The sequence below is a fragment of the Antechinus flavipes genome, chromosome 3 (assembly GCF_016432865.1).
Source record: "Antechinus flavipes isolate AdamAnt ecotype Samford, QLD, Australia chromosome 3, AdamAnt_v2, whole genome shotgun sequence".
Lineage (NCBI taxonomy): Eukaryota > Metazoa > Chordata > Mammalia > Dasyuromorphia > Dasyuridae > Antechinus > Antechinus flavipes.
The window spans coordinates 385,844,530-385,861,840 of record NC_067400.1 but is presented as its reverse complement, the minus strand read 5'-3'; the positions used below and the strand labels follow the sequence as shown (position 1 = coordinate 385,861,840).

The window sequence follows — 17,311 nt, the reverse complement described above, 5'->3', positions numbered from 1 at the left end:
GTATTATATTACCCTCATAAAACTGAATGAAAATAATAATGAATCCATGGAAATATTTGGGTTTTTCCAGATAATACTTTCCTTGATATACATTTTAAATAATAGCACAATTGTTCATGAAATTAGAAAATACTTCAAATGTAAATGTTTTTGGAATACAATTACTCTTGGACCTATAATTTACAACATTTTTAGAACATTACATGCCTTGGTATATACTTAATAAGCTAGAAATGTGAAAAAGGACTAAAACTTATCCTGCAAATACCAGACAAATGGAGTAAATATACTGTTTCATGATATTTTGAATATGGCTCTAATATCAGAACACAAGACTTTCTACACAGGATATTGTTCTCACAAATAATTACAGTAAAGGAAAACATGTACACATAGATGGAGTGGCTTTAGGATGTGCCAAAATACGCTTGAACGTTCCTACATTGCTAAATTTTAGTGTTCAGCTGAAGTATATTATTCCAAAACATTAAATTGACATCCCCAACAAATTATATACATCAATAGACAGTTTATTGTCCTACATGACAAATGGGGTAATAAAAGAGGATAAAAAACTGTCCTAAATTACAACAATTGGGCGATTTACCTTTTGGAATATTTATTCCTGTTCAACAAGAGTGCAAAAAAGCTTTAGGTAATAGAGTGGACACAAAATTATAATGTAGTTGAGAATATCTAACTCCTAACACATAGTATGATATAATCTCATTAAATATTAAGATTGGATTATGAAAACAACAATTTCAATATTATTAATTTATGTAACCACTGTTGCTATAATGCCCACTCTATAAGAACTTAATTTTGTTTAAGAGGAAGATGTTTTCTCCTAAGAACAGCTGAGATGTACCTAAACTGATGTAAATTTTTAAAAGACAGTTTAACATTTTATAAAAAATATCAACTCTTCCATACTACATTAACAGATGATCCTAAATTCTATTTTAAAAGGTTAAATAGAAAATTCAGTGTTTTTTTTTTTTAAATTCAAGACTAATTTATTTTTTAAAACTGTAAGTCTTATAAGCCAAGACATGAAAGCATAGACAGGTGGATGATTTACTTTCAATAAAGAAATATATATATGTTCTCTCAAGATATAATATGTATATATATTACATATATATGTGACACACACACACATATATATATGTTGCATATATAGGTATATTTAAACTGCAGAGATGCCAGAAAACACTTACACTTCATATATATCAGTGACAAGAGGATCGGTAATAAATATACATGTATTATTAACTGTATTTTAAGAATGTCAGATTTGGCCATGGAATATAGTATGAAACAAATAGTCCTTACCTGACAGACCTCTAAAATTCTTAATATAAATTATTTAAAAGATATATTTGGATAAGAATTCAAATGATAAATGAAAAATATTAGATATTTTAGCAAAATATTTAAAATAGACAAAACATACATAAAAACTTAAATATAGTGAAACTGGATAATATGAGAATGAGTATATATCTAAACATATTCTATATCAAGATATGGCCTTTTTGAGCCCAGCCTATCTTACAAACAGTTTGTCTTAACTGCTTTAATACACTGTGGTTGTGTTTATACAATATAAAACACATCTGGATGAAAACTGAGAAATTTAATCACTTAGAGGTTTCTAAAGTATCTGTGTATGAGGAATCAAGTAGATAAAATATCCAGATGACTCAATTTTCAGTTTTTTAATCTAGACATGTACTGTCATGTAGCTGTAGCCTCTGTTCTACTTATCAGAGATAAGTATATGTTACCATAAATGTTTATGAATTAATAAAGGAAACCATGATTTTATCCTGCACCTCTAATGTTCTGAGCAATGAATTGCAAGATTCCTTTTATTCCCTTTACAAAAAGCAAAGACACCTTTAACTTAGGCACATTCATTAACTCAGTACCAAACCACACATGGAGCTAGTAGCTATTTAGTGTTTGGGATAATAGCCAAGATTTTACTTAACAGAGTCAGTAGAAGAAGGTGGAGTAAGAATTGAATCTTCTGCTCTGAATTCTTTCCTAGGATGAAAGTGAGGGCTTCGGGTATATCGAGGTTTCAGTCCCACAGATGAAGGCTGAGAAAAACTTCTTCTCACAGAATGTAACCTTGGTTCCTATCATGATATTAAAAAAAAATAAGGATTTTTCCCCCAATCTATAAATATTAGAACAATATAATTTGCATTCAGTGAACTCAAAAATAAAAAAATGAACATTTTATTTTATATACTGTTTTTGGGAGGGGAGGAAAGAGAATGGATGGTTTCTTGACTTTATTAGTGTGGTCAGAAACTTTTTTGTGTGGAAACTATTTTTAACAATAACAGATCAACAATCCATTCTCCAATTATAGTCTTACATTGTTGCTCAGGGCATTAAGAGGTTAAATGATTTGTACATGATCATACAGCTAGTATGTGTCAGAGGCAGAATTTGAACCCAGGGCTTCCTTCTTCCAGGACTCTTTTATCTACTATAGCATCCTTTCTATTATTTTATATCACATATTTGGACAGAGTCACATTACATAGAGAAAAAACTACCCACTATTTGTAGCCTTATGAATAATAACTCAGCACAGTGATCTAAATGAGAGGTGCTCAATTTGACCCAACATGAGAGGTGCTAAATTTGACCCAACTGAGGGTTGGCACAGATAATTTTTTGCTCAGGAATCAAAAAGGCATCCTTTGCATTCACTATGTACCAAATAAAAACAGAAGGGAAAGGAGCCTATAAATTTAGAAACAAAAATCTCTGAAATCTAATAATATGCTCAGGCTGTCACTATTTTTGTGAGATCAAGTATTTGTGGACTCAAAAGGTAGCAGAGAGATCCAATATATTTCCTATATGTAATGGTAGGGAAAAACTATTTAAGTGGTGCTCCAGTAAAAACAACTTTCTAATGTTGAATGAATATACAATAGTAATTTATCAAATTGTATTTCTAAAATATTTTAAAAGTTGAAATAATTCTAAAAATGCTCCATTTAACAACTGATATAGTGGAGGGCATCAACTATTTAAATTAGTAAAGCAAAGTACTTTTTATCTTTCAAAAAAGATGCTAGTTGATTATAAAACTTGATGGACATTACTGAAATTGTCAGGAGTTAACTAGTTTCAACAGCTTTTTAAAAAAGGATTCAGGAAAAGACCTTAAAAGCACTTTATTCTGGAACACCTGTTAGTCACATATAATTTTCTGCCTAAAAAGTTTTGCAATTTGTGTAGCTTTCTGGAAAATTCATTCATATAATTTCAGGACTATACAGCAGTTTTTAACCAGAAAAGAAACAAATTTAAAGATATATTTTACATTAGGTTTATGCTATCTAAGATAAGTTTTATATAGTAAAGTACCTTGTCTCACAAAATTTAAAAAAATTTTCCATCAAGAATTGCCATAGTTACATTAAAATGAACACCACAATAATTTTCAGCTATGTACTTGATAGAGTTGTGAGGAATGTATTATGGTTTTATCTGTTTATTATTCTCATGTCAAATTCTTCTAAAACAAAATTTTTAATCAATTAAGTTTAATTGTCTTAAGAAGAATACCTAACCTATCAGTGTGGTGATGAGGATATTGATATTATAAAGCAGCAATTATTACAGCTTAAAAGTGGACAGAATGTGTAGGGCCTGGAGTCAGGAAGACCTATGTTTAAATCCTACTGTAGACACTTATAGTTTACTGTGAAAGGGAAATCCTACTACACCTAAATACTTAAATATGTATCCTGCAACTATAAATGATTTAATGGCCAACCCTGGAAAGAATTCTATCCTTATTACTCTAACCATAGCTACTCATATCTATGCTTACAGGCAATGACTACTTGATAATTACATTAATTTTTCTCCATTTAAAAAACATTTCAATTGTTTCAATAAACATCCCTTTAGATAAGACATTTTCAAATGTTCTGATGCTAGTAACCATTTTCTGATACTTTAGAGATCGAAATATTCTAGTGACTTGGTGAAAGTAGCACATGGTGATGCCAAAAGTGATTTCTTAAGCTATTACATTTCTTAGGATTTTTTAAACCACCTTGAAAGGGCCTCCTACAGTTGAGTCAATATGGCAGCAATGATGACTTTGATATCCATTAGGAAAAACTTATCTTCCAGAATAAAGTTGATAATCCTTTGTACTCTTTCTTGGCTAGGCCAAATCTGAAGTTTTATGTTCATTTTAAGATGCACATTGATAAACTGGAGTGTTTTTACAATGGGGCAAGAAGGATGATGAAGGCCTTTGAGTACATATTATAGGGGAATTGGTTAAGAGAATTTGGGATATTTAGTCTGAAGAATACAGGATTCAGAGTTATCACATATAATAAGAATTAACAATTGTTCTTTCTGGCTTCTGGGATCAGAAGCAACAGCAATAGATAGAAATCTATAAAAAAGCAAATTTGGGCTATCTCAAGTTCTCCCTTAATTAGAGGTCTTTTTGCTGTGGCCAATTATTTGTTGGGTATGATCAGTGGAGATTCTTTTTTTGGGGGGTGAGTTGAAGATAGCTGCTAAGGTCTCACAGATCTTTAACATTTATGATTTTATTATGATTCAAGCAGAATACCCAAATTCAAGTTCTGTTTTGAATATGTACTAGATAAATGATCTTGGGCAAGTTTTTTAGCCTCTCAGGGCCCTCAGGCAACTCGTTTAAGTTGAAAAGTGGCTTCAGATCTGCATTGGTAGAGCTGCTCATCAGGAGCTTTCTATACTAATCAATTATTGGGCTAGATTTTTTTTAAAAGACATAGATTAGTGGAAAGAATGTTGGATCATGGCATTGTAATAACCCAGATTATGAGGCAGGTGGGTAGAGTGCTGGGTCCAAAGTTAGGAAGACCTGAGTTCAGATGGCCTCAGATACTTAGTCATGTGACCCCAAACAAATCTTTTAATTTCTGCTTGCCTCTGTTCCCTCAAAACTGTAAAATAGGAATGATACCAGCTGCTACCTCTCAGAATTGTTATGAAGATTAAAGGAAATTGTAAAGTGCTTAGCTTTACATATAAGAGCAGTTTAATAATATTGATTCTGAGTTTGATACATAACAAATATGTGACTTTAAACAAATCACTTAACCTCTTTGAAACTTTCTCATGTTTTGGGATATCTACTCTATGTGTCTTAAAACCCCCAAAGAATTAATGCATATGAAGATATTTTAAACTAAAACAATATGTAAGAAACATTATTATCCTGAAATGTAAAAATATGGTCGGCCATACTATGATAGTCAAGAGTTTTGAAGCATAAAATTAACATCAAGACTGTTAAAGTCATATTTATTAAGATAAGATTTTGGATACTTTTATACCAATTTAATTATATTCATTCAACAAACATTTATAAAATACCTCGTATGTGCTTGACTGTGCTGAAAGGCCGAAGAAAATCAAGACTTTAATTGCACAATGCTTATCCACAAGAAGCTTAGATTTACTAAAGGAGATAAGATAAATGAATACATGTGTAGTGATAGTTGTAGTACATCATGGAGTGCTGAGCCTACACCTTGGCCCCTTTCAGGAATATAACTCAGTACTCTATGGAGGGTGTTTCCAATACAACACTTGTTATATATGAAGAGAACAAAAAATTGGATGTGATTAATGCACAAGAGACATATAAAACAAGTTTTAGAAGAGCTGAAGAGTGATTATTTCGTGGAAAAAAACAAAGAAAGTTTTCCAGAGAAGGTGGTATTTTAATTGGGCCTTGAAGGATGCTGAAGATCTTAATAGGAAGAGATGAACTCACGGTAGGAGGGATATTCCAGGCATAAATAGTGGCCTGGGCAGAGGCAAGAAAAGTGATTTGGCTGGAGCATAGCATATGTGAAGAGCAGATATTGTATGAAGGCAGATGGGAGCCATACCAATTGTGGAGAGTCTAGAAAGCCAAGTTAAGCAATTCAGATTTTATTCAAAAGACAATGGAAGATCTCTAAGTCAAATGTATTTTGTGTAGAAGAAAGTTTAATCTGTAAACAAAATGGTACTAATTTTAGATTCGGGAAGAAGTGAGTTAAAATCTTGTACTTCCTCCTTTTCCATGTAATTGCACAAATGACTTACTGAGCTTTGGTTTTCTCATTTGTAAACTGAGAATGATACTGCCACTTATCTCACCAGGGAGGATCTAATTATTATATATACTTTTCAAACCTACATATATTTTAAAGAGAGTCCTAAATTTGGAGAAAAGTGACCTAAGATTTGGATAATGGCTCTGCTACTTACCATCTGTATAATAAATCATTTTACTTTTCTGGGCCTCACTTTACTAATGTGTAAAATGAGAGTGTTGGGTTAGATGTTCTGTAAGTCTAATTCTAAATCATGATTTGATGGAAGAAGGAAGAAAGCTTAAGAAACTACTCAGTTAGAGGCTAAGTGAAATGAGCAGAACCAGGAGATCATTATATACCTCAACAACGATACTGTATGAAAATGTATTCGGATGGAAGTGGATCTCTTCGATAAAGAGAGCTAATTCAGTTCCAATTGATCAAGGATGGACAGAAGCATCCTTCTTCATCCAAAGAAAGAACACTGGGAAATGAACATAAACTCCTTGTATTTGTGTTTTTCTTCCCGGGTTACTTATACCTTCTGAATCTAATTCTCCCTGTGCAACAAGAGAACTGTTCGGTTCTGCACACATATATTGTATCTAGGATATACTGTAACCTATTTAACATGTATAGGACTGCTTGCCATCTGGGGAAGGGGGTGGAGGGAGGAAGAGGAAAAATCGGAACAGAAGTGAATGCAAGGAATAATGTTGTAAAAAAAAATTACCCTGGCATGGGTTCTGTCAATAAAAAGTTATTTAAAAATTTAAAAAAAAAAAAAAGAGAGAGAGAGAGAGAGAGAAGAGGAGGCAGATCTCCCCCTGCCAGGGCATTAGCTCACAACACAATAAAAAAGTAATTCAAAAAAGGAAAAAAAGAAAAAAAAAAAAAAAAGAAACTACTCAGTTAGCCCAGGTAAGAAATAATTAGAATCTGAATGTAAGTGGTAATTGTTGGAAGAGAAAGGAGATAAGTAAGAAGTATTGTTAGAACTGGGAAAACATCTTCACAATTAAAGGTTCTAATAAAGGCCTCATTTCCAAAATATATAGAGAATTGACTCTATAAGAAATCAAGCCATTCTCCAATTGATAAATGGTCAAAGGATATGAACAGACAATTTTTAGATGATGAAATTGAAACTATTTCCACTCATATGAATGACTATTCCAAATCACTCTTGCACAATGTGATCAGAGAAATGCAAATTAAGACAACTCTGAGACACCACTACACACCTGTCAGATTGGCTAAGATGACAGGAAAAAATAATGTTGGAGGGGATGCGGGAAAACTGGGACACTGATGCATTGTTGGTGGAGTTGTGAACGGATGCAACCATTCTGGAGAGCAATCAGGAATTATGCTCCAAAAGTTATCAAACTGTGCATACCCTTTGATCCAGCAGTGCTACTACTGGGCTTATAACCCCAAGAGATGCTGAAGAAGGGAAAGGGACCTGTATGTGCCAAAATATTGTGGCAGCCCTGTTTGTAGTGGCTAGAAACTGGAAAATGAATGGATGCCCATCAATTTGAGAATGGCTGGGTAAATTGTGGTATATGAATGTTATGGAATATTATTGTTCTGTAAGAAATGACCAGCAGGATGAATACAGAGAGACTTGGAGAGACTTACATGAACTGACGCTAAGTGAAATGAGCAGAACCAGGAGATCATTATATACTTCATCAACAATACTGTATGAGGATGTATTCTGATGGAAGTGGATTTTTTTGACAAAGAGAAGATCTAATTCAGTTTCAATTGATCAAGGATGGACAGAAGCAGCTACACCCAAAGAAGGAACACTGGGAAATGAATGTAAACTGTTTGCATTTTTGTTTTTCTTCTTGGGTTATTTCTACCTTCTGAATCCAATTCTATATTTAACATGAATAGGACTGCTTGCCATCTGAGGGAGGGGGTGGAGGGAGGAAGGGGAAAAATCAGAACAGAAGTGAGTGTAAGGGATAATGTTGTAAAAAAAAATTATCCTGGAATGAGTTCTATCAATAAAAAGTTATATATATATATAAAGAAGTATTGTTATATAGGACTGACAAGACTTAGTGATTGTTTTGGTTGGGTTGAAGACAGGGAAAAGATAAACAAGCTCCAAGGTTTTGAGCCTGATTGAAAAAAATAGTGAACATTTGGGTAAGAATATAGAGAAATCTACCAAGATCTTGAAATTAATTTACACTTGTATAATTAACAGTATAATTGATATTTGTATCTCTTTCCTAATACCAACAGGTAGATTTTATGCCTGATGAAACTGAAATAGTTTAATAAATAGATTCATTTTTAAATTTCCTTTTGGTGCCTAGCATAATGCCAGGTACTCAACAAGCATTTACTGAATGAACAAACATATGAAAGCCAGTACAGCTGTTCAACAAGAGGCCCTAGCACACCTCTCTGCACTAACCCTTGATTCTATTTTGATGCTGTACTTCATATGTGATATTTCAAAATCATAAAGTATTAAGTCACAATATCATAAATAAATACATTTCCAGTTATGAAAGGATTTCCTGACTTGTGGGAGGGAAAAAGGGAAATTATGAAGACTTGATGTGGCTTCAGGAAACTATTATTCAGAGAATCATACATAAAGAGGCAGGTTATAATAGGATCTTCTTAGAGACATAATGATTAATTAGATCTATTCCACTTCCTGTGTCAGGCTGAGAAGGTAACATTTCAGATTCTCTTCACTGATTATATGACATATGGGTCCTGTGGAAGCTTTATCCAATTCCCTGTTATTATCATTTTTTAAAAATTAAAGTTTAGAGCCACTTTTATAGTAGTATACTAGAATTAGGAAAAAAAACAACTCTTGTATGGTGCCTTATAGACTCCTAATAAATAAAGATTTGCATGGGAAAACTTATTTCAATACTGTAAACTTTTATTGAAATAATTGCCCAGAACAGGAACTGAAATATAATAAGAACTTTTGAAGTTCACATACCTTATTAACACAAAAACCTATTAAATTCTGTTACATTGAATATTCATGTGGATATCAATTGTCTACTGAAACATTCTGCAAAGACATTTGAGTGACAAAGAGTTTTCTGTAATCTTAACATCAAAGTTTTTTTTCCTACACTAACATTTCCCATGATAGAAAGCTTCTTCTTAAGTGCTTCTGTGCCAAAACACTAAAGCTGCATTATCTAAGTGTATCTTTTGGGCTATTTTTATCTGGAAATTAATATAAACTAATTTAATTTTTGTCTCTGTACCTCCAGCACTCAGTACAGTGCAGGGAATATAGAATGTACTTAATAAATGCTTATTGATGGATATACAGTAGAACATACAATTTCCATTTCTAATGTACAATGGACTTCTGTTAGAGGACTATAAGCTATGTGGAAATCAAACATAAGAATTTGGTTGGACAAGAGGGAAAGTGACAAATTTAGGTAGTCGAGAGATATTCAGATTATGGGGTAATCAAATAAAACAAGGATTTAGAAGGCAGGTATAAACAGGGCCAAAGATCAGGGAGGTCAAGCAACAGGAAACACTAAAATGAGCTGAGATATTTATGAAGAAAATATCAGAAGACTCAGGAAAAAGTCTAAACAGGTCAGGGGGCCTAGAAAAAAAGATCTGGGCAAGAAGCAAGCATCTAGGACAGAATTCTGAATAATAATCATAGAACCTCACTATGAAAAATGAAATAAAGATAATGTGATTCAAGAGTATGTTACATAATGCCTGTTTAAAACTGGTTTCAATAATTGAAGTCTTAATAAAAAGAATAACTTCAAAGAAATTAGGAAAACTTGTATTTGGAATTATGTATAAAGTGAACAGAAATGGAACAATTTATACAGTTACAACAGTTTTTTTTATTTTTTAAGTCTTGTTTTGAAAGACAAGAATGTATCAGCCACCTGGATGTACCCTACTAGTATAGATCAATACAGAAAAAAATCAATGGGAAAATATCAAAGAAATTTTACCCAATCACCTCAGTATCCAATTCCCTCTCCATTTCTCCTTTTTGTACCACATGGCCTTGATGCGACGTGTGGTATGAATAAGTTACACTGTGGGTTAAATGAGTTTTGTTGGATATGTATGGGATCTTATTCATTATATGTGGTTTTATAGGAAAATGTACTTCAAGTTTTAAATAAATTAATACTTGCATTTTTAGAAAATAATACCCATCTGCTCAACTATAAGAGATTTAGCTCTTCTTAGAAATACATTGATCTGAGGCAATTCTCCAATAGACTTGGGATAGGAAATGCCCTCTGCATCCAGAAAGAGAGAGCTATAAAGATTGAATGTAGACTGAAGCATGCTATTTTCACTATTTTTTGTTTGCTTCTTCTTGTGGTTTTTGTCTTTTGTTCTGATTTTTCTTTCACAACAAGACTATAATAGAAATATATCTTAAAAGATTGTACTTGTATTGGATGGCTTGCTGTCTTGGGAAGTGGGAAGATATGGGAAGAGGGAGAAAAGAAAATTTGACACTCAAAATCTTACAAAAATTAATGTTGAAAGTTATCTTTACATGTAATTGGAAAAATAAAATACTATTGAATAAAAATAATAAAACAATATCCATCTATAAACTTGTGACTACCTGTAATATTCAAAGTGAGTAATGATGAAAAGATAACTAGGAAGTACTTCTGTACATCATGTAGGAGAAAAAGGGTTAGAAAACATGTATACTTTGGAGAAAGTCCATATCAAATAAGAGAAATTCTTGTTTGGTTTTTTAATATCAACTTGAATACAAGAATATGCTTGATATGTATTTACTGTTCTTTTTTTCATCATGCATTTAAGAATGAGGTAAAAGGGGTACCACCAGAACAGTATGATGCTGAATAACACTCAAGTGTAAAAACCACCATTGAGTTGTCCTTCTGAGTTGGGTGCAAAAAAATGAAGAGGTAAGTGAGAGAAATGACATCTAAATAAATATAGGAAGAAAAAGAACTACTCTAGCTATTAACATATAATAGTTATCCAAAATAGCAGCTGAGATTAAAACAATGGCTTCTAAGATCTCATGAAACACAATGTAAATTTCTATACTTAGGCAAGATTGACAGGTATGTGGGAAACAGGTCCTAGAAACAAATAAGGGTATTATTTAGGAGGTGAACTCTACTTTTGAAAAAAAAGGGAACCATTTGTATTTTTAAAATAGTAGATGGTCATTAAATTTAAAATCTCCCATAAAAGGACAGTTGAGATACCAATATCCTAATTTAAGATAAATCTGAATCCCATCAAGAAGATATTCTTAAGGTTGGAGTGGAGGCAGGAGAGAAGAGACTTAAATCTACATCAGTTTCCTAAATCTATAGCAATTAAAGAATGTACAATGCTAAAAAAAATCGAGAGGCATAAAGAAGAAAAAAAAAATGATCGTAAAGGTATTCAACATAGGTTGGCTTAAGGTCCTAGAGGCTATAAAGGTTAGCCTAGTCTCAAAAATAGGTATTTTAAAAATTCCTCTCAGGAAATCTTCGAAGTGAAAGCATCTAGGATATAGGGTAGTCATACTATTTGATCCAAAGAGAAAGGACACGTCAACTCAATTGAATAAGAAGTTATTAAACCATTAATAAAAGCACTATATTAGGCACCAGAGATAAAAACTAAAAAAATAATTCTCATTCTCTAAGAACTTACTTTCTGTTGGGTATGTATGTATATGTATAAATGACACATACAACTAAACATAATAAAAGGCATATCATGATAGGAACAAAGATACTTAAACAAAGTACTCTGGAAAAATTTGAAGAGTATTCTCTTCTGTGGAGAAACAGGGATCTAAGAAATCTTCAAGAGCTTAAAAAAAGAACAAAGTAGGTTCTGAAAGATGGAGATGAAGAGTGAAAGCATTCTAGGTATGGGGGATGATCTAATCAATTATGAAGGAGATATGGGTCAAATATGGGTAACAGCTGGTTATTTTGGTCAGAAAATGGTGTCTGTCTTAGGGAGTGGAGAAGTAGGGAAGGGGGGGAAAAAGAGAAGTAGAAAATAAAACTGTCAAGTAGGCTACTGTCAGACTGTGAAGGATCTTGCTAAGGAGTCTGCACCTAAATAGAAGCAAGATATGGAGAAGCATGAAGTAAAAAAGGAATTCAAATAAGAACAAAATATTAATTTTTTTTTTTTTTAAGGCTGAGAGTAACCAAGTAGGCAGAAGTTCTAAAAGATTATGTGGCAAGGCCTCCAAAATCTGTAATAAATGGCAGAAGACATATGGTGTGTGTGAGAGGAGAGTGAGATGTGTGGGGAAAGTTAGGTCTTAAGCCATTGGCTTTCTAATCCCTCAGATCCTTACAGCTTCCCAAAGAGGAAGGTAAAATTACCAAAGTGATGACTAGTGACTTTGATTATCTTTAGAAAACTACTAAATTCTAACAGCTATATCCTCATGGGCCCATGGGAAGATATACAAATTGAGGTCAGTACTATATTGTACATAATACATGATAAAATAATACATGATCACTTAATTTTACTACATCAGAAGTACACTATTAAGCAAAAGACTAATAAAACTAGGTCCTAGAAAATATAAGAAAACCAGTATATTTTTCAAAGATAGTTAGGGGTCAATATGGTATAACAAGAATCTAAATCCAAAGGGCTATTCAATTTATTACACAAGTAAAATGTTCAGAAAATCAGATTTAACCTTAATTTTGCTATCAGTGTTTCAACCACTGAGGTTAAAAAAATTATGTCACTAACACTGAGATCCTAAAATATAGTTATTTGACTGGTATAAAATAGTAGACTCTACACATTCCAAGAAAATTTCTACTAGCACAGTGCTTTTTGCACAAAACAGGTGCTTAATAAATGTTTGTTGAATAGAACACAATCTATGTTTGTTAAGTTTTGCTGTATAAGAAATTTGCATAAAAATATAACTGATAAATTAAAAACTTAATCAGAACTGCTTAGTGGAAAAAAGAAACAAAATGAAAATATTATCAAATATACTTGGAAGCAATCTGGAATTGCTTTTGTTTGCTGGTTGAGAAAAGACTAGAATAAAAGGATGATGAAATTTGAAGTAAGGCTAAACTGAACAGATATTATATAGCCTGTAAGACAAAAACAAAGTGTGTAGTGCAAGATAGTTTCAATAAATGACTGATACCCACAGCTTTTAGAGAAAAGTATGAAAAGGATGCAAACTATCTTTTTAGGCATTTATGCAGATGGATGGCAAAATTATTAAATGAATAGTATCCAAATAGAAAAAAGCGTGAAAGAGTGTGTGTGTGTGTGTGTGTGTGTGTGTGTGTGTGTGTGTGTTGGACAGAACTAGCCCAAAGTAAAAATATCATTAAAAAAACCAAAACCTTTTCTTCAGGAAGATATCAGAATTCCAATGCAAAAAGATCTGGGAACATTTAAAAGGAGTCACTAAATTTGGCTTTTGCTTTTTTCAGATAAGAGAAGCAAAATGGGAAATCACATTTCAAGATTACATAAGTAGCCGTCTTTGGCAAACACTGGAGCTGCTTTAAAAAATAGGAAAAGGTAATGCTGAAGGCAAGTAAGGGTAACAGTTTCAGCTCATTTTCCTGTTAACCTAAAACATTGTTCCTTTCACTTTTGTGGATGAATAATCCAAGAAATTGGGAAGAAAGAAGTGGGTTCATAAATGAGGGAAGAAAATGCATAAATACCTACTTTTCCATAAAGGGAATTTTTTCTCTAGGTAGGGAGTACTTCATAAATATGAGCCTTAGATATGAATATAGAAACATATATTCATAAGAGAGAATAAAGCAAGACACTCATTTTTAGTGTGGGCTCTAAAATTAGTTTCATTACTATAGAATTAGTCTATCTTCTATAATCAAAAGATATACAGTCCTATAGGGGAGAACGGTTTCATTTTGACCAACATCTTCACTTACAGTCTGCATATATTCCACTACTAATTCATGATATAAATTATACTATGTACTAAATTACATTTCTCTTTTCAAGTCATCCATTCTTAGTCTATCAGGATCATTAATTAAAAAAGGGCAAAGGTCTTGAGGGTATTTCAGAATATAAAATAAGCCTATCAAACAAACTAAACATTATAGCAACATTAACTATTAAGAACTATAACTTAAAACTTCAGGATTTTTAAATCAGGTTCTACCTGAAGGTTCTGCCAAAAAAAGGGAATATTGTCATCATCCATGTAGTAAAATTATTACCATTGTGACATATGCATAATTGTTTTAGAAAACAATCATGAAATAATTTTGGAAATTTGTCCATAGACATTCAATAAATATTTACTGAATTAAAGACTGAGTCATGATCATCTAAATACAAAACAATGTAAATTCAGAAACTGGCAGATATCTTAACATATTTGTTCTCTTTTTCAGAATGAATACTTTTTTCTAATTTTCAAAAACTTCTACAGAAGATATACTAAATAAATGAAAAATAAAATGAGTTTCTTACAGTATCTGTAATGAGGAATTCTCCAAATTTGTCTCCTCCACAGATTCACACTCACCCTCCCTCCAATCCATCTGTCTTCTGAGGTAATATGGTTCTGGACTGGCAAGCTAAGGGATGGAGAAGGTAGGCTGACATGCTCCAATATTTGCAGGTGCTGTACACAAATGTTGAAGTCTTGGTCGGCTTCTCAAATTAAAGATAGTTTCTAAATTCTATGAACGTATCCATGGAGGACACTCACATATGTATTAACTATTACAAGATCTTTGACATCCATATCATCAATGAATTTTTGTCATATTTGTATTAATTCACATCATCAATGGATTTTTGCCCAAGTGATATATGGCACTGTCCTACCTAATGTTTTCCATATTAAAACTCTCTTAATTTTTGTTTTCAAGACCAGAGATATTAGAGAGAAATTTCCATAGCATAAATGGCAGTAAAAATAAAGACCAAAAAAACCCTTATGTGTCTTGCAGCCAAATATTTAAAGTGGGGGGGAAAAAAAAAGACACCTTCTTACCTGATATTGATACATCAAATGTGGAAAGCAAAGCAAAAAGAACATGACTTCTGAAATTTCAGAATAACAGGCAAAGTGAAATAACATTATTTCACTTGTGTTTTTCTGGAAATAAACATTCATAGATCCTATTGTCTCTCATGAAAGAACTTTAACTGGCAAATATATTCAGTAAAGGCAGCATGGTATAGCGGAAAAAGAGTTGGGCTTGGAGAGCCATGGGTTCAAATCCTGCTTCTGGCATTTTTTTAAGTTTGTGACTACAAGTCAGTCAGTCACTAAACCTTGCTGAAATTTAACTCATCTGTAAAAGATTTCACAGGGTGGTTGTGAAGATAAAATTAAAATATACATAATGAATTGTACAAGCATATCTGGGGAACATGAAGAGGAACAATTTTTACGTGATTTAGATCATTAGTACCAATGCTTTTCTTTTTTCCTCCTGAGATAAAGAGAGTTAAGGAGAATTTTATATGGCTATATCAATCATAACATCAAGGTCTGAATGTCTGAGTTTACTGACTTATGATTTATTCTACAGTTTCTAGAAAGGAAATATTTTCTTAAAAGCTTACTTCCTCATAAAATATGTCAAATTGCCTCCAGAATCAAAATAAAAAATGCTCCTAGGATTCACAAAAAGTGTTCATCTTTTTATAAAATAACTGGTGTGTTGAAGAAAATGTTGAACATGGAGGTACAGGACTTAGGTTCAAATCCTGATTCTGCTGATTTATTACTTGTGTGACCCTGGGCAAGAAATGCTACCTGACTTTAGTTTCTTCATCTGTAAAATGAGGGAATTGGACTAGATGACTTCTAAGGGCCCTTCTAGCTTTACAATTATGAATCTTTTTTATCCTCAAAAGAAATTTCACTTTTACTCTAGAATGTCAAGAATGTCATTAAACTACCATCCTTTGGGTCTGCATTATGGAATGACTTTCTAAATTCACTTTTCTCACTTACCAAAGGGATAGCTACACCATTTACCTCAAAGAATGAAAGTTCTTCAAACCTTCAAGAACTCCTTTAATAGGTTATGAATTATTGTTATCCCATAAAACAATATTTAACTAAACTTGCAAAAGGCATTATCTTATTTAGTGCCTATTATGGTATTCTCTGTAGAGTAAGTGTGCAAAATATAATTCTACTGAATGAATTCTGGAGGAGGTTCTAAGATGATTACATTTAAACATCTAGCAGATTTATAGTACAGTAATGCTCTGGTGCTTATTACAAATATTAAGAGTATCCCCCCAAAAAGGAATAAAAATCTCAATTAAAAAGATATGCTAATTTTTCAAATGTTTGGAAAATACCACAAAAGGAGGCATAAAAGTAAGAATTTTGCTGAAAATCATGATAGAAGTAGAAAAATATAAATGAAGAAAGTCAAAGATTAGGAAACAAGTAGTGGCTAATAAAGAAGCAAACATTAAAATCTGGATAAAGGATAATAAAAAATTTCTAAGTATATTGGCAGGAATATTGACCCAAGTCACGTTAAGGTTAAAACAATACCCTATGATCTAAAAGGCATAAAAATATATTTGAAAATCCAATATAAATGAGGAGTTATTATCATCCAAACAAAGTATTAAAGCAAAAATAAGAGGATGAAAATAACATTCAAAATCTAAAAGTCTATGATGAAAAGAAATATCACAAAGTAGTGAAAAGGAAAGATGATTCACTGTTCCCAGCATGGCTATTATGGAATAAACAAAACATTTATCACAGAAAATGTCACAATAGTTGGATTAATACAAAACAAAAACCAACATGCCATAGCCAACTACTTAATTTTTGTGGAGTAAGTGAAAGGGAGAACTTCATAATATCTAATAGCTTATAGTTGGAAAAACAAGTATGGTGAAGTATCAACTAACCCTAAGTTTCACAACGGGCAGCTTCTAGCCGGTTCGTTGAAGCTGGATCTCGGCCACACAAGGATCATTGGACAAGAAATCAGTTGAGCTGGACTAGAGCTGCCCAATTGTCTTAATAATGAATGCTCCACACTGTCTGTTAAGTAAAGAGAAAGAAAATACAGATCAGAGAAACTGAACAGAAAATGAAAGAACAAGAATAAGAGAGAAGAATCAACTACATCAATCAATATTATTGA

At 32.3% G+C, this 17,311-nt stretch overlaps 1 protein-coding gene across 14 annotated transcripts in view; it reads right to left on the bottom strand.

The window, feature by feature from the left end:
* The window catches only part of BOLL (boule homolog, RNA binding protein), a 200,492-nt gene that overhangs the window by 18,833 nt on the left and 164,348 nt on the right, over nt 1–17,311 (bottom strand). For 8 of the 14 annotated variants that reach the window (XM_051985932.1, XM_051985937.1, XM_051985931.1 and 5 more), the window contains one exon: nt 2,001–2,150. The exons of 1 other annotated variant lie outside the window; for it this stretch is intronic. In XM_051985932.1, the coding sequence (XP_051841892.1) occupies nt 2,001–2,150 (150 nt within the window). Of the gene's footprint in view, nt 1–1,948; nt 2,151–14,645; nt 14,800–17,072; nt 17,209–17,311 lie in introns of those variants that run through there. 5 more of the 14 variants (XR_007951984.1, XR_007951987.1, XM_051985939.1 and 2 more) reach the window with 4 other exon arrangements.